General features: G+C 43.7%; 1 protein-coding gene across 4 annotated transcripts in view; it reads right to left on the bottom strand.

The window, feature by feature from the left end:
- Positions 1-21945, bottom strand: part of ALPK3 (alpha kinase 3) — a 50670-nt gene that overhangs the window by 20503 nt on the left and 8222 nt on the right. For 3 of the 4 annotated variants that reach the window (XM_023520990.1, XM_023520988.1, XM_023520987.1), the window contains 3 exons: positions 21356-21477; positions 11613-11730; positions 9853-11014 (listed from right to left, as the gene is read on the bottom strand). In XM_023520990.1, the coding sequence (XP_023376758.1) occupies positions 9853-11014; positions 11613-11730; positions 21356-21477 (1402 nt within the window). Of the gene's footprint in view, positions 1-9852; positions 11015-11612; positions 11731-16491; positions 18076-21355; positions 21478-21945 lie in introns of those variants that run through there. The other variant, XM_023520986.1, reaches the window with a different exon arrangement.

The following is a 21945-nucleotide window of genomic DNA, read 5'->3' on the forward strand; positions in this document are numbered from 1 at the left end:
GGGAAAAATAGAAGAGTTTGGTGACTATCAGGAGCCATCAAATGTTAAGTCCAACTGACTGAAGAATTTTAATAAAAACGCTCCTCCAGCTTCTCTGACAACCAGTAAGGCATTAACAGACAAAAACGCTTGGAGCCAACAATAGTGATTAGTCATAAACTAGAACCTTCTTTGGATTTCTGATATTAGAAATACTGATATGGACAGGAGAGATATAAATTTACAAAGGAAATTCTAACTTTGCACACAAGGCTCAGGAAAACAGAACTTTTGCCCAAAACTCTTCACTCCCCTCACGCCCAGCCTCATCAGTCCCTGAATCTGACTGAACCCACTTCCTCAGCATCTCAGTGTCCAACCCCTCCCCTCTGTCTCCACTGCCAACTACCTAATCCAAGCGGCCGACAATCCTGTCTTGCCTGGACGACTGCAAAGCCTAATTGATACTCGTGACTCTACTCATTGTCTCTGCTAAACTCGTGTCCTCACTGCAGCCCAAGTGATCTTTTCAAAACACAAATATGATTGTGACACTTCCTCGCTTAAAAACCTCCTAGTGGCTTATCATCACTTACAGGATAAGGGCTAAAGCCCTAGCCTAAAAGAGCAAAAAGTTTAAGAACACTCTCTGTGAGCTCAGGGATGGTGAAGCAGGCATCGACATGGTCTCTGTACACAGCAACTGGGCTTTATTTAAAAATAGTAAAACTAAAAATGTTAGAGTAGGCAGATAGACTGATAGGAGCAGGAGAGAGAAACCCACAGGGACGCAGATGTTGTTGCCATGAGGCCAGATTCTATCCTTTGACCAACAATTCCATTCTAAAGAATTTATCCTGCAGATATACTTTAATGTGCAAATGGCCTTACACGGATGTTCACCACAGTGTAGTTTATAATAGCCAGACTAGAAATTACCTAAATTCCATCAACATCGGACTGATCCAATGAATTATGGTACAACCACATTCCAAATGAATATACGAAAAAGCAAAGTATGGAGTAGAAAGTATCATATGCCACTTTTATGTGAAAAATATATAGACGCGCAAACGTATTTGTAAATGCACAGAAAACAGCCCTGGAAAGATGCTCAACTGACTTCAGGAAGAAGAACTGGGTAGTGGGGGCGGGGAGACATGGGGAAAAGATTTAATATTCTCTACACACTTTATACTTTTCTAATTTTACACCACATGCATATGACACATACTCAACGAAATTCAGTTTAAAATGGAAATAAATAAATAAACCCTTGTGTGATCAATGAGGCCTGTCCTTTAGCAAAGGTCCCAGGTCTCTCTCTTCAGGTTCATCTCTTGGGTCCCTCTGCCCTATGACACTACTTACTGTACTGACCGCTGTGCTATTTTATAACCACTTTGCTTTTTTCTCTGCTGTATATTCTCACCTTTCTCCTTGACCACCTGGAAGACTTCTTCTCTTCCTTGAAGACCTCATTCAAGTTTCTTCTCTTCTATGAGGAATTCTGAGTTCCCTCCTCTACTCCCCCAAAAATGTTACTGGCTTCCTACGCCATGCACTCATGGCAAATGTACCTAATTCTATACCTTCATTCTGTGTGGTAGTTACTTGTTCCATGCATGTGTCACCTGCTAATCTGTGACATCTTCTCCTCTGAGGACTGCCAGGCACAGGCTCAGGGTTAGAGGTGGTGTTTAATAACTATATGGTACATGACTGATTGAATGCTTCCTGTACAACCACTGACCTAACACTATGGGGTGTATGTGTCAACATCTGAAACTGAAAATGAGAAATGTCATGTATTTCTTAAAAATAAATTTGTGTAGCTAGGGTGAACCTGGTGAGTTCTCTGTAAGCGTCTTCATTACAAAGAATATTAACCTGCCATCCTGTCTTTCCGTGGTCCCCATAAATTCTCAGAAATTAAGGAGCTAGTCTGATTCACCCTTGAAGCCCAGACCAGGGCTGATACTGAAGTTTCATCATCCTTAAATGTTTAGAATTCCCGAGTGAAACCATCTGGTCCCAAAGATATTTTTCGAAAATTTTGTATTAAAAATTCAATTTCTTTAACAGAGGTTAAAATTATCTTGTTTCATTTTGCATGAGTTTTGGTAGTTTGTGGTTTTTAAGGAATTAGTCTATTTCATCTAAGATGTTGAATTTATGTGCATCAACTTTTCACAGTAGTCCTTTATTGTTTTTTTTAATGGTTGCACACTCTTTAGTGCTATCCTCTTTCATTCTAAGCTTTACTGAGATATAATTGACAAATAAAATAGTATATATTTAAAGTGTACGATGTGATGTTTTGATATACCTGTACACTGCGAAGTGATTATCACAACCAAGACCCTCTTTCATCCTTAATCCTGGTAATTTTGTCTTCTCTCATTTTTTTTCCCTTCATGAGTCTTGCTAGAAGTATATCAATATTATCTTTTGATAATTATTTGATTGTTTCAAGTAACGAGGTTTTTGTTTATCTTTTCCATAGATTTTCTTTTCAATACCATTGTTTTCTGCTCTTTTAATATTCCTTCCTTCTTCTTGCACTGAGTATTTTGCTCTTCCTTAGATTATTGATTTCAGACTTTCCTTCTTTCCTAATATATTTAATAGTACAAATTTTTCTCAAAGCACTGAATTGGTAGCATCTAAATTTCCAATATGTTGTGTTTTCACTTTCGTTTAGTTCAAAATATTTCCCAATTACCTTTGAGGTTTTCCTCTTTGACCCACAAAAGTGTATCATTTAATTTAAAAGTGTTTGGAGACCTTCCTATTATCTTTCTGTCATTGATTTCTAGTTTAATTCCATTTTGGTCACAGAGTATATTTTGTATAATTTCAATTATTTTATATTTGTTAAAGGTTTGTTTATGGCCCTGAATAAGATCTATTTCAGTGAATGTTTTATATACACTTATAAAGAATGAATATTCTATGTGTCTGTTACATCCAGTTGGGTGACAAAGCTGTTCAGTTTTTTCCTATCCTTACTAATTTTCTGTCTACTAGTTCAATTGATTACTGAGAGAGGACTGTTAAAATCTCCAACTGTAATTGATCTATTTTTCCTTTCGGTTCTGCCAGTTTTTGCTTCATGTACTTTGAAGCTGTTGTTAGGGGCAAACACATTTTTTATTATGTTTTCTTGAATCGACCTTTTATCATTAGGTAATTCACTATTTTCACCTGGTAATTTTTGTTGCTCTAAAGTCTATTTTAGATATTAATATGGCCATTCTAGTTTTCAATTGATTAATGTTTCCATAGTACATATTTTCCATTATTTCACTTTTAAACCTATATCATTATAGTTAAAGTCAATTTCTTGTAAAAACCATAATGTTGGGAATGTATTTTGATCTATTCTCACAATCTCTCTTACTTAAATTTAATATAATTATTTACATGTTTGGATTTAGGTCAATTATTTTATTATCTGTTTTCTATTTATTCCTTGTTTTTCCTTCCTCTGTTTCCCCTTTCCTGTCTTCTGTTAGAGTGTCTGAACGTTTTTGGTATTCCACTTTAATTTACATTTCATAATTTTTACTATATTTCTTTTTTTTTAATTTAATTTTATTAGTTTCAAGCATACAGTACATTGATTAGACATTTATATAGTTTATAGAACAATCCCTCTAATAGCTCTTTCTTTCCTCTGGCTACTATATTTCTTCATATAGTATTTTAATTATTGATCAGGGCTTACTGTATATATATATATGTATGTGTGTGTGTGTGTGTGTGTGTGTGTGTATGCATATACACACAACATGCGCGCGCACACACACACACACTTACTTAATATCCCACGGTCTACTTTGAGTCAATATTTTACCACCTCAAGTGAAATGCAGTAATCTCAGCACCAACTGTAGTAATCTTACCACCATTACCCTCTCTCCTTTATATTATAGTTTTCTTATGTTTTAGATTTACATATATTGAAAACCCTACAATGTTATAATTTGTATTTTTTAATTTTCAAATATATTTTAAAGAATTCGAGAGAAGAATAATCTATTATGTTTGCCCAGACAGTCACCATTTCTGCTGCCCATCCTTCATTCCTGATATTACAAGATCCCTTTTATCCATTTAGCAAATCTTTTAGAACAGGTGTGCTAGCAATGTATTTTCTTAGTTTTTCTTTATCTGAGAATGTCTTTATTTCGCCTTCAATACTGAAAGATATGTTTGCTGAACACAGAATTATAGATTAAAAGGTCTTTTCTTTCAGCAGTTAAAAAATATTCTACTTCCTTTTGACCTCCATTGTTTCTGATGAGAAATCTGCAGTCATCTGAATCACTGTTCCCCTATAAATAATGCATTATTTTTCTCTGCTACTTTCAAGGGTTTTGTTGTTGTTGTTACATTTAGTTCTCAGCAGTTTGATGACATGAAATTCTGTGGGTGTCTTATTTGGGAGTTGCTGAACTGCTTCATCTATATTTATGTCTTTTACCAAATTTTGGATGTTTTTGGCCATTATTTTTTCATGTTTTTTTTTCCTGCACCACACTCTTTCTTGTCCCCTTCCAGATCTCCAGTGACATGAATGTTAGATATTCTGATACTGCACCACAGGTCCCTGAGGCTCTGATTTTCCCTGTCTTTTTTTTTTTCCCCCCTCTCTCTTATTCACATTGAATTTCTACTGGTCTATCTTCAAGTTCACTGACTTTCCTGTCATCTTCATTCTGTTATTGCACCCAAGCAGCAAATCTTTTTATTTCAGTTACTGTATTTTTCAATTCAATATCGAAATTAAAATTTGGTTCTTTTTATCTTGCATTTCTTTCCTGAGACTTTCTATTTTTCCATTTATTTCCAGAGTATTCACCCTTATTTGTCACATTTTTACAGTACCTGCTTTAAAGTCAGATAATTCCTACATTTCTGCCATCTTGACATTGGCATTCTTTAACTGTCTTTTGCCATGTAAACTGATGTTTTCCTATTTTTCATATGTTAAGTCATTTTTATTGTATCCTGAACATTTTAAATGAGACTCTGTTTCTTGTATAAATTCTGTGGAGAATGTGGATACTTTGTCTTACTTAGCAGACAATCTACTTGGTTGTGTTCAAGTTCCATTCAGCCGTCCGAGATTATAGTTGAAATGTCAGTTCTGTTTCAAAGCCTTTGCAGTGCTATAATCTGTGTCCTATGTGTGTGCCACCCAGTGGCCAGTCTGAGACTTGGATGAGATAGTCTCTTAGCTCCATTTTCAACATTTTTTTTTTCCATTTTTGACATTTTTGATAGGCTGTTCAGAACCAGATTCATGCATGAACGGCTTGGGAATAAGCCCAGAAATTTATAAAAAGCTTATGAAGTCACTTTCTCAAATTTCTCCCTCTCCATGATCTCTCCTGTACTTTTTAAGTCCTTCTGGCCAGATAGCTGGGCCTTCATTTATCCTTCTCTGTCACATATTTTCATACATGTCACATATGATCCTGTGCTCTGGGGAAGAGACCCAAGAGAGAAAAAAAGCAACAGGGGTTCATCCCACGCTCTTGGTACCACAACTCCTCCAAATGGAAGATTTCCCACCTCAAAGCTTTAGACATCTATGGCCTCTGCTGCCTCTGCTGCCACTGCTGCCACTACCAGAGATCCCTTCCTATTCATCAAGCCTGATCTAGAGGGCTTTTCCTGAAACTCGCTCTGTCCATGCTGATGTTTACTTCTGAGTTCCCAACTGCATTGAGAGCAGGTCAGGGAATACTAGAAGAATGAAGAAAAAAGAAAAAGGTAAACACTACCAGTGCACTTGTACTTTGAATTCTGGTCTTCTTCCCCAATCTGTCTGCTACTATCTGCTTATCGAAGTCATCAAATAGCTGCACCATGCATTTCACCCAGATCCTCTGCTCTTATGGTCTTTATGGTCTGGTGTGAGTCTAGTCTCCTGATTCACTGGTAACTCCTTCAGGCAAGGGTCATGTCTCTCCTCAAGCCCCCTCCTGTCAACGCTATCAGAAAACACTTATTCATGTATTCTCTCAAGAACAAGCAGCGCTTATTATGGGAGGGGAGTGCCCATATCTTGGAATGTTATCTTCAGGACTTACAGGGCTTCTCAAAAAAAGACACTTTGAGGTCTCAAGGCATTCAGCTGAGCTCTCCCACACCTCCACTGTCCCCTATGAAGATTTGGGCAGATGTCCCTACACTCCTGTACCGCAACTCCAGAGATCTGAAGCAGCCACAAAGATGTCATGTTGGGGCACTAAAAAGCAGCCTTTGAGGGTACTGATGGCTAGTTCCCATTCACTAAGTATCTTTAGGCAAGACTGCTTCTGCAGAGGGAGAGAGCTGTCTGAACAGTATGGCTGGGCTCGAGGGGAGGGTCTCTGGACATTCTTAACCCAAGAGGCCTCTGTTCTAGCATCTGCTCCTCATCCATATCCAAGATGGAAGCCTCACTTGAGCTACCAGAGACCCACTTATTTCCAGGAAGGGAAATCAAGACAGACTAGGAGGGCAGTGGCGTCATATTCCAGAAGCAGAAACCCTTAAAGTATCCTAGCAAGAGACATGCTAGGCCCATATGAAGTAGACAACCATATTTTAAAAAGATAAGACAGGTTTGAATTACTGAAATAAATACCTAGTTCCCAAATGAGAAAGATAAATATTGATATTGATTTTTCCAAATTAATTCTTATACTTAATACAATCCCAATCAAAATACCAATGGTACAGAGATGGAACGAACGGCTCAGTCGTCACCTGGATCTGGGAGTGGGAACAAGGATTAACTGCAAAACGGAATGGGGACCTTTTCACAGTGATGGAAACTGGACTGTGGTAATGACTGCGTGACTCTGCACTGCACACATGGAACTGTGCGATGTAAATAGGTGAATGTTACGGTATATAAATTATATTTAAATAAAGTTGTTTAAAAATATATATCTAGCAAGTTTTACTAAAAGAACATTCGAAGTGCAAATTTGACTTTAATTTGTCCATGAAAGGATTTAACAGGGCTTTTGATCTTCTTAAAAATAATTCATCATTTTAAAACATAGTTTTTTAAATGGTGACTATAAAGATACAAAGTGGAAAACAATGGTATCTAGAAATTTGGAGAATTTCAAACAATGATTCTAAAGTTTTCCTAGAGAAATAAACATGAGAGAATAGCTAAGAAAAGCTTTAAAAGAAGTATAAGAGGGTTGCTCTATCAAAAATTAAGCTATAATAATTAAAACAAGATCCTTCTATTGTAAAAATCAATAAACAGATTAATGGATTATGACAAACATATGTATACGAACTAAAACTTTAGTGTGTATAAAAATTAGTATATTAAGGAACTATTACAAACTAATAGATAAAGGTTGAATATTGCACAAATGATAATCAGGGAAATTACCCATTTATTAACCAAAAATTGAGCTAGAGACTGATGCTTTACACGAGCAAATTAATTCCAGATTAATTTAAAAGTAAAATGAAGTAATTCAAACAATACAGATGCATTTTTAACTAACTTTAGAATGGGGAAGCATAAACACTACGGAAGAAATGGTTAAAATATGCATACCCTGGCATCATATACAACCATTAAAACTGAAGTTTTTCAGATAATTTTTAGAAACCATGAGAAAATGCTCATGAAATAATGAGAAGAAAGAAGGCAGGATGTAAAATTTGATCAGAATAATAGTGCAAATTAAATTTAAAAACCAATAAAACTACATACGCAGAAAGGCTGTTAGATACACCAAGATGTCTCTTTATGGTAGAATTATAAGTGAATTTTTACTTTCTCCTTTGAATTTTTAGGGCTTCCCTCAATTATTTTCTACTATGGCTATGTGTTTTTTTCATAATCAGAAAAATAAGGTGTTTTTTAAGAAGTTCTGGAAGTATGAGAATATGAAAAATCAATCAAATTCAGCCACTAAAAAACAAAAGCATCAAAATATATGTAGATGTTAAATGCATTTTTCATATGTATATATCTCATAATTTTTCTAAAATATGAAAAAATAAAAAGCCATATATGCTTTTTGCAGAAATGGCAGAACCACTGCAGTCAGCCTCTGCCGAGCCTACGCCACCCAAGCCCTCTCATCCCACCACTGAGAGGCATGGAGGGCCCTCTCAGAATCCCGGCTGTGGCGTTCTCTACCGCTGTGGGCAGAGAAGCCAGATTCAATCCCAGACTTGGCAGTCAGCCTGGTCACTTCCCAGATGAGCTCCCTAGGGGCCCATGAGGACCATCCTACAACATGGCCCTGCTGTCCAGCCTGTAGGCTGTCAGGCACACGGAGCGGCCCCTTCTAGGCCACTAAAACTCATCACACCAGATGCCAAAATCTCTTGAGACTGAGTATGAGGGCCTGAGGGCAATGAACAGATTCCAGAGGCTGGTTTGAGGTCTGCCCCACTCCATCGCCCTCTGAATGACTGACTTCAGTACCCACTGAAATAAAACCATTTTCCCTGTTCACACTTGAAACCGGTCTCTCCTCTGTCCCTCATGAAAGATCTCTTGATGGGAAGGGCAGGTCCTCCCTGTCCATGAAGCATCCCTTTCACTTCGCCCTCCATGAAGTGCTATAGCAGCTTGTCCCTCATCTATTTCCCTCACAGTTCCAAGAAGCTATCTGTCCTCTGCCCAACTCCTGTGACACACTGCTTGCAGCTGCTCCTGTTTCCTGGGACACAGACTCCTGCTCTCTCCATCCCAAGGAACAGTGTCATCTTATTTCCCGCCAAAATGCTGTCTCCACTTAGGGTTGCCAGATTTAGCAAAAAGAAATAAAAGATACCTGGTTAAATATGAATTCAGATAAACCACCAATAATTTCTCAGTGTATGTACATCCTATGTATCTTATACACCTTACCCCAACTCCTGAAACACTTTTTCTTTCTGTCACTCATAAGAAAACTCCTCGTTCCGCCCCACTATAAAACACTCTGGCTCACTGAACTCCTGCGACATACTGCCTGCCCTCTGCTCCCTGAAACATGGAACAGTGACCAACGGAGACAAACTGTTTCCCCTCTGTCCATTCTCTCAATCCCACTCTCTCCGCCTCTCCTCCCCTTCAAACGCCTTAGTGCTGTCCCCCCACTCCCGCCTCTTTCTTTGAAGAGCAGAGACCCTCTAACCACGTCTCCACACAACATCATCTTTTCTGTTGGCTATCTGATCCCCAGAAAATGATGACACTCTGTTCCTATGTACGACAGTCTACCTCTGCCTTCCACTACAGGAGTATCGTATACCTACTGCCACTTATTTAGTTCTTAATATGCACAAGACCTGTGCTAAGAAAGGTCTTGTGCATATCGACTTGTGCACAAGTCGATTCTTGCAACTGCCCTATGAACGTCTCATTATTATTCTGATTTTACAACTTGTCCAAGGTCACACAATGTAAAGGATAGCTAGAGTCACATGTAGGTACACTTGACTCCAAAAGATAGAAACCCACATTAAACCAGAATTCCCTAGACATTTGATATTTTAAAATTTTCTACAGCACACTCCTGCTCTGTGAACTGTTGCTTCAGGAGAGCTCACAGAAAACCCTCCACTGCCTTCCTCTCCAAAGAATGTAGTCTTCCCCCACCTCCCTCTGGGGCACAGTCCTCTTGGCTGTGAACTCCCACACTGTCAGATGAGAGGGTCAGTCAGGCTGTGTTGCCCACATGCCTGGCCGGGCCTGTGGCCCCCTGTTCCTGGCTGGCACTCCATCCTCGCCCCACCCCTTCTATAAATATCCCACTGCTCACTGGCTGCCGAGCTGTTGCAGCAAGAGTTTCCATGAGGTCAGCTTCCCAGAGCAGCCTCCAGGCACCCAGCACCCGCACTTACCTCTCCTGGAGTCCTGTAGCCTGCTTGTCCCTGCAGGGGGCTGTCCCGGGTGCCGTGTCTCCGCCGGGCAGGGGGTGTGGGCACTTGGGGAGAGTCCTCAGGTGGGGCCTTCCCTAAGCTCTGGGCTCCAGGTCCTGGAGCCTGACTCATGGAAGAATCAGGCTTGCTGTTGGCAGTTGGCTCCACTTTGGGCTTCGGAGGGGCAAATCTCTTCCTGTTGAAAGGCCTATTTGGCTGGGGGGCTGAGGGTGTGGGCTGGCCAGGAGCAGTAGGCCCCCTCTCACCTGTGGCCTCACCGGGCATCTTCCCTGAGGGCATTTCTCCAGGCGCCCTGCCACTTGGGGTGTGGGACACCCCCTCCCCATGAGGGGCTGCGGCCAGGGCATTCTGGGCCTGGTCTGGAGAGCCCATGGCAGAGGCTGGCTTCCTGGTACTATCTACTCTGGAAGACCCAGGCCCCCGCGTAGCCCTACCTCTGGGCTGGGTGTGAACCTGCTCTGTGTCCATGGGCCTCTGTGTCCCACAAGAGTCAGGCTTGTCTGTACTGGGGCCACAGTTTTCAGAATGGTCGCCTAGCGCTGCCTTCTCTAACTCTGGCTTCCGTAGGCCTGGCTTAGGTTCCTCATCTTTCTTTTTCTTCTTGGCCCCAGACTCCTTTTTGGGGGGTCTCTGAGACCCCAGCTCCATGGCCTCACAGATGTATGTCAATAGGCCGTGCTCCCCAGCCTCCCCATTCTCGGGGGCAGCATCCCCATTGGTGGTAACCTCTCCGGAGGCAAAATTGTTCATCAGGCCCAAACCGGGGTGCTGACTAGACTCAGTCCCCACCTCTTGCCAAGCCACCTGGGTGCTGTCCTCAGCCTCTCTAGTTGGAGCCGAGGGGACTGGCACCTCAGCCCCACTCAGCCGCCGCTTTCGCTGGAAGCGGTCGGGGCTGAGCTTGCGCAGGGTGTCGGCCTCTCCTGCTGCCTCTTTCCCGTGCTTCCAGCTCTGCTCAATCTCACGCATCTTTGCCGCAGCCTTATGCTTCAGCTTGGCGAACCAGCGCTGATGGATCTTGTACTCAGTCATGGTGCCCACCTCTAGGACGCCGGAGCAGGACACTATGCCCTTGGAATTCTGGGCAGAGGCCTGGTAGATGGCGGCATCGTCTTCTTGACACCTGGAGGCAGGAGCATTAGATACCAACTCTCCGCTCCTGGGAGATGAGAGGCTCCCACTCCCCGCAGCCAGAGCCTCTCAGAGCCGAGTGAGCTGCCCCAGCCCCTGCAAGTCCTGCCCCAAGTGTCAAGCCCACCTCAGACATAAGCACGTCCAACACTCTCCATTGCAGTTGAGGAAACTGAGCCAGCAAGAGGGCGGGAGCTGACCAAGGTCATGCTTTTCCAGGAGGGATTAGACTTGGGGCCCAGGAGAGCTCCCTGCAGAAGCAGGTGACCCATACAGCCCCTTGTAAAGAATGACACAGGACCTTTTTTTGGCAGCTGATCTCATGGAAAATGCTTCCGTGGGTCAGGACCTCCTATGGTTGCACTCAGCTCTCGGGCTGTCAGAAACACTCCCACCCTGGCCTTAGGAGATCCCAGACGCCACAGACAGACGCAGTTTACCAGGTGGTTCAACTCAGCAGCAGCACCTCACCCTCCACCTCCAGATCCTGCCTGCGCATCTTCATCCAGCTAACTCCACTCCTAAGGGCAGGCTTGGGCCACTGGACCCTCAGAAGGGCACAGAGGACAGAGAAGGACCCTCTCCCTTACCTAAAGAGCTGCAGTGTGTGACGGTTGCCCTGATGAGTGATCTTGTATTTTGGCAAGCCACAGTAGCGGTCTAGCTCCATGTCATCCTTGTACCAGGTCACCTCTGGCTTTGGGTATCCTAAGAAGGAAGCGGGAGACTGCGTTATAGGAAGACCAGTTCCAAATAGTGGGAGGAGAGAAGGACACCATGGTTTCCTCAAACTACCCGAAGAGACTGGACTGGCCCACCTGCCCCAGGCTTGCTAAAAGAACAAGGCTATCGTATGGCTCAGCTTAATTTTAGAAGGTAGGCCCTGTCAAAGATGAAAACTGTTACTCTTTAGCAGCTGGAAGGCAAATCAACTATGCAGGAGAATACTCCTAGCTTCCTGGTAAGAAAAAAAGAAAGAAGTTTCTAGAAAGCCTTGGCTGGTAGCAATAAGCTTCCTTTCTTCAGTGGCCTGCTCTACATCCTCAGCTGTAGTAACAGCTCTATTCGCAAAAGTCTCCCCACAGCACTCTGACATTAAGACCACTGCAGAGAGCCATCCTTCTTTCATTCCAGGTTCCTGGACTGTTAGGATTATTTGATGACACAGCTAAAACATCCATCCATCCATCCATCCCTCCATCTTCCTGCGCGCCCCTCCCCGCCCCCCACCTCACACACATCTACCTACCTACCTACCACTCACTACATGAGACTGACTGAAGTGTCTTCCCAGGCCCTCCTCTCTGGCGACTTCTGGTCCTACCCACCAGGAGAGCTTCCAACTACTAGAGTCACATGTTCCCTGTTTCCATGGCCACACGGCTGACTGGTCCAGTAATGGACACCCAATCAACTAATCTAATCCAGTTCTTTGACCTAGGATTTGGGAATTAGGCCCTAGAGACAATCTATGCTTATGTCTGGAAATATAACTTTAAAGAGGTACAATCATCTTCTGCTACACAGACTAAGCAGCAGACAAAGCTGATCTGCAGTGAAATGGAAAAACGAAGTTGATTTTCAGGATATAATAAGAGCTAGGAACCAGATAGAGTGCTGACATCCTTCCAAATACTGGCTCCATTCCTTGCCTGGCCATGGCCGTACTCCTACTTGTCAATTCAATAAAAAGCCTGTCTAACCTTACCAACGAATTCTGCTTCATTTTTTTAAGCTAACTCCAACTGATTTGCAATATTTATTAAAAATCTAAGACTCCTAACATATATTGCCTCAAATACATATATATTAAGTAGGAGCTGACTCTCAAGTGAAGGTTATGATATAAAAACTTGACGAACAGGGTCTCTGTTCTCAGGGAACCTACTACACAGAAGAAAAGACAAGACAGGTTCCCGCACAAGGCAGAGACACACTTGCATCTGTTCATACCTGCTCTGCCTTCCCTACTGTCTGGATGAACTGCCCACATGCCTAGCTAAAGCCACCCACACTGGATCCCACCTCTTCCTGCCTCATCAGGGACATCTCTCCAACTACTGTCCTGCTCTCTTGCATCATCAAACTTTTCCTCACTATTGTGCCATTCCCGCTAGCTTACGAGCCTGTCGTACTGTCTCCTTTTCTTTAAAAAAACTTCATTTGGCCCACTCCTTCTCTAGCTCCTACCTCGATTTCTCCATTCTCTACTTTACAGAAAAATGTAAAAGACTTGTCTGTACTCGCTGTCTTCACTCTCTGTCCTCTAATCAGGCTTTAGTACCGCCAGTGAATCGGGATTTGCTCTTGTCCACGTCACCCGTGACTCACACGTTGCCAAATCCAATGCTGACTCAGCCTCACCTACCCAACCTATCAGCATTGATCCCTCTTCCGAAACCTTTTCCCCACTTGCTTCTGGACACTACTCCTGAGGGCCCTTTCTTGCTTCACTGGCTGCTTTTCCTAATCTTTTCCATCCTCTCCACCTAGGCCTGTAAATGTGAGAAGTCCCGGAGCTCAGGCCTCAGAACCACTTTCCATTCTCTCTCCATATAACCAAGAGCGGGGGTCGCCGAACCCAGTGCTGCAGACCAGTCAGTACCAGTCATGGCCTGTTAGGAACCAGGATGCACAGCAGGAGGTGAGTGGCAGGCGAGCCATGCCTCATCATATCTGCAGCCACTCCCCAGCACTAGCATCACTGCCTCAGCTCCACCTCAGATCATCAGGCACTAGATTCTCATAAGTGCACTGGTCCCTGGAGCTGAAAAGGTTGGGGACCGCTGATCTAGGGGGACTAATCCTGGCCTGTGGCCTTTAAATATCTATATGCTTATGACCCCCAAGTTTGAATATGCAGCCCCTCTCCCCTGAACTCCTGGTTCTTCTTTCTGTGGACCTGACATCCACTTGGAAGTCTAATAGGTATCGAAGTTAACGTGGCCCAAGCCAAGCTCCTTATTCCCCTCTCTCCAATGTCAGTCCCCACATAGCTCAGTAAATAGCAACTGCATCCTTCTACTTTGGCTCAGGCCAAAACATGGGATTCTTTATTCTTTTCTTTTCCCACATCCACTCCATCAGACAATCCTAAGCGCCCTCCCTTCAAAATATATCCAGAATTGATCACTTCTTGCCAGTCCCATCATCAGTCTGGTCCATCACCAACACTTCAAACATTGATTTCTGCAATAATCTCCTTGCAGATCTCACTATTATCATCCTAGCCGCTCTTGAGCCCATTCTCAGAACAGCAAGGGCTCCCATAGGGAGCCCTTTAAAATAAAGTCAGGCCATGGAACTCCTCTGCTGAAAAATACCCAACAGCTTCCACTTCATTAAGGCCCCCTGATCTGAGCCTTATTATCACACTGGCCTCACCTAGTACTTTCTGCTTTGCTTGCTGTAGCCCAGCCACATGATCCTGCTGGCTCGCCTGTCATACCCTATGCGAACACTACACCGTAATTCCTTGTCTCTGTTCTCACATCACCTCCTCAAAGAGGCCTTCCTCACCACCCTGCATTAAAGAGCAACTCTCTCGCCCTGTACTTCTCATTCCTCTAACTATGTTTATCTTTCTTCGTAGAATGCATGGCTGCCTGACACATTATACACTATGACTCTGTTTATGTCCATCTTCTCCAACTGCCTGTGGAAACATCAGCTGCACGACTTGTCTGTGTTATTCACTGCTGTGTCCCCAGTTCCTAGAATAGTGCCTGGTATGAAATCAATGCTCATTAAGTATTTATAGATGAATGAATGAAGCAATGCACTAAGTGCTCCGGGTGCAGAGAAGGGAGAAAGCGCCCCTGGCTGTGGAATCAGGAGAGGTTTTCTGGGAGGAGTAGCTTTTGAATTGGCCTTGAATGGCGGGCAGAATTTCAAAAAATGTGGGTTCAGTGCTTGCACTTCCCCTTCATAGCACTAATCAAGATACTCTATATAACTATTTCCACCTTCTCTCCTAGAGTCTGTATGTCCCCTGTGCACAGGAATCACATCTTCTTTACTGCTACATCCGAATCACCTAACATGGTGCCTGGCACATAGTGGTTACTTAACAAAATCTGCTGGATGGGTGAGTACATGAGTAAGTAAGGGAATGAGTGACAAACTAACCAGAGGTAGATGGGAAGGACATGCCTGACAAAGGAACAGAACAGCAGAGCATGAGGGTGGAAAGCAAAGGGCACTCTGAGGAACCGTATATAGGCGCAGGGAGCAAGGGAGGCAAGGCTGCAGCAGGGTCGGCCAGGAACAAACTCTGGGCAGCCTGACTGTAAAGCGAACCTCATGTTTCCACTGTGAGCTAAAGCCCCTGGTTACATCACTGTGTGTGTGGCCACGGTCAGCACAGGTGTCCTCACCATCCTGTGGGATGATCTCACCCCTACGAGGGCCCGGCTCAGAGCCTCCCTGCCCCATGACCTGCCCAGTAGGGCCTCAGCCTCCAGGGCATCTGAGTCCAGTCACGCTGGGGCGAGCGGGCCAGGAGGGGGACAGTGAAACTATTAGGCCTCAGCCCCCATGCCACCCACTGGCGCCTCATCACAAAGTGGGGGCCAATCTGACAGCATAGGGCTCCATGGCAAAATGGGTTTTGGAAACAACTTTATCTGGGGAGAAAACATTGTCTTATCCCCTGGATATTAGGAACTATATTCCAAAACACACAAAAGCAATAGAGGTCCTTTATTCCCTGCTGTATACACATGTGTGCGTGTGTATGTCCACAGGAAGGTATGCACACACACACATTCAGCCGTAGGCAGAAGAGTCCACAGCAGTACTGGAGCCTGTGGCCTTCCCTCTCCCCTGTCACACCCTGCAACCTCTGCTTCCCAGCCAGCAGGCCAGGGTCTGGAACCCAGCTCGGGGACTTGCAGCCTTGTCCCAACCATTCCATTTCGGAGCAGCTCAGGTTCAGGAGAATAATGTTTAATGTAAATCTAGAGTTTCAAATACAGAATTTCACTTGGCCCTTAATAACAATGCTGTGAAAATAAATGCTAACATTTACTGAAGACTTACTATGTGCCAGAGACTCAGCTGAACATTTTTCACATATTATCTCATCTAGTCCTCACCAAAATCCTATGACGAATGCACTGTTATTAATCCCCAATTTAAAGAAGAGGAAATCAAGACCCATGAAATTAAGGCTCCTGCCCAAAGTCATCTAGCTGCTAAGCAGAAGAGGCAAACTTCAAATCTCTGTCTTCTATAAAACAGTGCAAGCGTTTTAATCTCTTTTACACAAAAGTAAAGATGAGGCTCAGAGAAACTAAGTAAGTTACCTAGGGTCACACAGCTAGCACATAACAAAGCCCCTAGTCTCCTTTTCCTTTCTCTAATGCTCTTTCCACTGGAGATTCTGGGACTGATGTATGCGTTTTTACCCCCAGCAGTCATCATACTGACTTATTTGTCTAAAAGAAGTTTCTTTAGAAACAAGCTGACCTGTTCCTGGTGTTCCCTCCTCCTCCTGCCTCAATATGTGCACAAGCGTGTGCACGCAGACGCAGACACATACACACACCCACCCGCGGAACCTACAATAGTGTTAAGGAGAGTGAGGGAAGGCAATCACCAAGCTGGAAAGAGATAGGCAGTCTCAAGGAGAATAAGAGGCACTCTAGCCAGAGGGACCCCTGGGGGAGACAGGAGACAGAAGGCCCAGTCAAGGCCCACTCTGACAGGGAAGAACCTCAGGTCTGTGCTCTCCTTCTCTGAGCTGCCAAGGGCATCCCTCACAGCTTAGCCAGTGCGGAACCAGCACAGACACCTCTGTCACCTGGACTAGGTTCTGACCCACCAGGAAAGCATCACCTGGTCCTGGCAGGGTGCTGGTGGGGCTGACTCATCACAGCCTAGTTTACGAAATGCTACCAGTAGGGTAGGAGGAAGAGAGGCAAGTGTGGTTATTATCTCCATGGAGACAAGCCGGATTACCGCGTCAGTCTCAGAGGCCAGTGTCCGCCATTCATCTATCCACTGCCCGCCTTTCCAGACTGGGGAAGCCCAACTTCTAACCCTGTTTCTTTTGCTCTCTTGTTTTCTGCATCACCTTTTCCCCTCCCCTACGTCTGCATTTTCTCTTTCCTCCATGCTAATTGGAAATGGCTCATTTCAGTATACTATGGTGGTCACGAAGACCTCTTTCAATAATCTGCTACATAAAACTCAGGTAACTTGAGATTCTTTTATATGTGTGGGGTGAGGAGGGAGAAGGATGGAGTCAGGTACAACAGTGGACAAGGATTCGGATGTCAGAGATAGCTGGAGCCCTGGACAACTCACAGCCTCATTAGTAGTGCTATAGATCTCAACATGGAAGGGGCTCCTGCACGGAAGGCCCTGGCTCTCATTGGTTGTCATGAGACATGGGTGTCATGGCAACTAAAGGGAAAAATGTTTGCTCCTTTGAGTTGGGCCTAAAAGAGGGAAAAGCTTACTCCCATGATGACAGTGGGAGTGTTCAATAAAATACCCCAAGACTCTGTAAGTCAGACTCATGTTGGGTTCTCCATGTTGCTGAGTCAATGGCTACAAAGGACAGAAGGAGAGAAGGAGAGAAGGGACCACTCTGAAGTGGTCCAAGGTCTCCGCAGCAGCTGCTGTTTCCAAGGCACTGAAGCCACAGCTGAAACGTGGAAAGTAGAAAAGCTACGAATTTTGTTCACAGCATGGTCATTTGGCAAATATTTACTGAGCGCCTTCTTTATGCCTGCTCCCAAGAGGCACAATGTGTCAGGTGTGTGCTCTAACCTCGCAGACCTCACAGTCTTGTTGGAGAGACAGATGTATAAACAAACTGTGCCACAGAAGACAGCAAGGGCTTCCCGTGGAAATGCTGGAGATGACCTCCTGGAGGATGAGCTGTTTGCACTGAGCTTTGAAAGATGAGAAGGAATATGCCAGGCAAAGAAGAAGTAGGCTTCTAGGTAAAAAGGCCAAAGGAGCAGACCATCTATTTTTATCCTTCCCCCAAAACCCATTAAGACTACACTAAAAAGATTCTTTCTTAAAGATATAAGAACACAAGGAAGGGGAGAACATGTAAAGCAAGCAACAGAGGTGACAGCATTGTGAAAGCTGGAAAGCAGATGGACAAGTGGCAACTTAGCAGACCCAAGACAGCTGACGGGAAGCCAGCAGTGGGGAAAACTGAGACCCACATTTTGAACACAAGAAAATCCTCAAAGAACATAAGAACTGGCCACCAGGTGTCTCTGGGACTGGGCATAGAGGAGGAGCAGTGAAAGGTTGCTTGAAAAACGATCAGCTCTCTGGATTCCCTCACCCACTCCATACCACTGGGTGATGGCTTCTTCCCCAACACAGCCAAAAGTGAGGTTTTTAACTGGAAAACATTACCTGGCTGCCAAGCCAGCAAGTGGAGGCATGACTGCTCTATGGAAAACAGAAAAATGTAATAACCACACATATAAAATAAACACTTTATACTAAAAGCCCACCCAACACTCTCATCTGCTTATTTCCCATAAAACCTTTACCCTCCAGACAAGATACTGGAAGACTAGTCACTAGGAAATCTTGCTGGTCCAAGCGGAAAGGACTAAAGAAACACTTTGGCAATTCTCGACAGTGGCCACCCAGATCATCCTTCAGGGAAGACCCAAGCTTTCCAGACCCTCCTCCTTGTTTAGAACTTCCCATCAGCTTTTTAGTCTCCCACTCTTAATCATTATCTGCTAGTCAAAGACACATACATATCAGAGGAGAGCCTGTAAATGGAAGACTATGCACCAAAACAAATGAAATAAGTTTAACTGGAAGAAACACAGCTATGTAGGGAGAGGAAACTTTTAGAAAACTATTATTACTAGCCTCAAAGAGCTAAAAGATATTATATTCATCAAAACAACAGGATGCTACAGAAAAGGATTTTAAAAGAGCCCTTAGAAATAAAAAAAATTCAATAGAAGAGTTGAAAGATAATAGTGCGGAAATCTCCCAGAAAGTAGAGCAAAAAGACAAATAGACAAAAAGGAAAGAAAGTATAATAAGAGAATGAGTCCTTCAGAACAAATGTCTACATAACAGGAATTCCAGAAAGAACAGAGAAAACAAGAGGAAGAAATCAACATCAAAATAATCTCAAATTTCCCAGAACTAAAGGCATTCAGTTTCCAGATAGAAAGCGTCCAAGCACGCCCCAGGATGAAAAGAGACCCATATCAAGATACATCGTTATGAAACAGCAGAACATTCTTACAAGCTTCCAGAGATGGCGGGTAGGGTGGGGGGATGGTCTCATGCAAAGTATTAGGAATCAAACTGTCTTCCTGCTCTGAACAACAACATTAGAAGCAAGAAGGCAATGGAGAAATCGCTTCGAAATTCTGATGGAAAATTATTTTCAACTTAGACTTCTATACCCAACCAAACTCTCCATCAAGGGTAATGTAGGAAAAAAAGACATTTTCAGACACAAGTTATCTAACATTTACTTCTCATGTACCCTTCCTAGGAAGCTACCAAAACAAAAATGTAAATCAAGGTAAAAATGTGGAATACAAAACACAGGAAATCCATCACAGGAGAGGACAAAGGGAAATTTACCAAATGACAGTGAAGGGAGATCCTAGGATGTCAACCATGCGCTGGACACAGAGAGCAACTGAATGATATTGGAGCAGAATGACTCAGAAGAGAAACAGGCTGAGAACTGGTCATCACAATGCCTCCCGCTGTTGTACCACCCTTAGGACTTGACAAAACTATTGGAGGGTGTCATTTAATAAAGCCAGAGAGTAAATCAAGAAAAAAGAAGACATGACATTCAGTAAACTAAATCAAACCCAAGAGAAAAGCAAAGGGAAGACCCAGGCCTAAGAGGCCACAAGTTCAAACAGAAGAAGAATGAAGATCTGCAAGAGGGACATCTCCAAGGAAAGTAACTGACAGAATACTGATGGCAGTGACCTTGCAGGAAACTGTATTAAGACGCTAATAGAAAGTATAAGAAAAATTAGCAACAGATACCAAAAAGTAAAGAAAATACTAACCTAAAAAAAAAAAAAAAAAAAAATCAGAAGAAATACAATCATAGTATACTACAATGCTTGGTTATGAATAACACTGCATAAGCGTGACCAGGTAAACAATAAATACTAACTTAAGCAAAAGTATATCAACTATACTGAGATGATAAATGAGGGGAACTGAGAAAATTATGGTAAAGAGAGCTAATTCCTTATCTCCCATAAATGGAAGACTAGACAGCATTTAACGTGAAGACTCAAAAGTCAGCAGTATTCATATATTACTTAGCATAATGGAAATGCATACACACCAGAACGAGTAGCTAAAAGCAGAACACAGTTGCTTCTAGGAAAACATACTGATGGAAGGGTGAACTGCTATATTTTGATATATGCCTTTTGGAATAATTTGAAGTCTTAAAATAATGTACACATATTAATTTGATAAAAATAATTTTTAAGTTACTTTAAAATTAAGATTGATTTTCTTTAAAAAGGATTAAGGACAGGCTGGTGCAATGGAAGATGCTGCGGACGTGGGGCGGGGGAAGGTCTGAGGAAGGGGCAACACCCAAGGCCAGCTTCCTAGTACTCTCACCCTTCTATCCTGCCCTTGCAAGGAGCATCACACTGTTTCCTATTCAACTAACCTGTTGCTTCAAATTCTAACATGGAGCTCACTGAAATGCAAACAATGTTTTTAATTTCTAATACGTAGATGATATGCCAGGAACTATTCCAAATGCTTTGCCTATAGTACTGCATTCAGTCCCACAATAACCCTATGAGGTTCATGTTGTTATCATCCCCACTTTACAGATGAGGCACTGCAAGGTTATGTAACCTACTCAGTATCACATAATTGGAAAGGGGACGAGCCAGCATTTAAAGCCAGGCAGTCTGTCCCCAGGGTCTGTAGTCTGAATTACTGTATATCACTTGTCTTTCAGGCTTCAGACTCCCCAGCCTCAAAATACCCAACTGTAAAATGGGGATACTTCAGAAGATGATCTCAAAAACCTCTTTCAATTAGAGAGTTTCTTTCCCTGAAACTAAGATTCATCAGTTGTGTACATCTAAAGGTGAGGAACCTTTACTGAACACAGGTTCTGAAGAAGAGCAAGGTATATATGTGGCTCCAGAACGGGAAGAGAAAGGGACCCAGCGCCCACACATGGAGATTGAACTGGAGAGAAAGCTAAGAAAACAAATGTCAACTTGCAGTTTTGTACACATGGCCAATCCCCCTCCAAGCCCATCTCCATAGCCCCCTTAAACCCTGCTCTGTGGATGAATCACAGAGATGGCCTCATTACCTGTGACGATGCAGGTGAACCTGACGTCGCTGTCCTCGGACACAGCCCGGGACTTGAGCGTGGTCTCGAATAGTGGCTGGGTCTCCTCTGTTAGCTGAGCAATGATGGAGCAGAAGGTGCTCCTAGGAAAGGCAAAGAACTATTCAGAGCAGCCTTCCCCGCAAATACCACAGCCTGGCGTTGTGCAAGGCAGCTTAAATCTTACCATGTCCATCTGTCATCCTGAGGCCATGGTTCCAGCACCTAGGCAAGTCTTTCTTCAAGGAAGCCTAGGCCTCTTGGCCAGGTTAGGGGCAGGGATGGTACCAAAGGGCTGAGTGGCCTCCTGACCCAGACCCATTACAACAGTCAGGCTTCTGACCACAGGCCAGGCTCCTGAGCATGCCAGACCCCCAGCCCTGGTGTCCCCATCCCATCCTTATTGGGGGCCTTGCTTTGGCCTCTACCTTTGAACTCCAGGGATGCTCGTGCATGGAGGAGACACACACAAGGCCAGGCTCAGCCTCAGAGAGGGAGACCCCAGCACAGCAGAGCTCCACTCATGCCAGAGAGGGAAAAGCTGGCTAGCCCTCAAGGATACACAGGTCCTA

The sequence above is a fragment of the Pteropus vampyrus genome, unplaced genomic scaffold, assembly GCF_000151845.1.
Source record: "Pteropus vampyrus isolate Shadow unplaced genomic scaffold, Pvam_2.0 Scaffold286, whole genome shotgun sequence".
In the NCBI taxonomy this organism is placed as follows: Eukaryota; Metazoa; Chordata; class Mammalia; order Chiroptera; family Pteropodidae; genus Pteropus; species Pteropus vampyrus.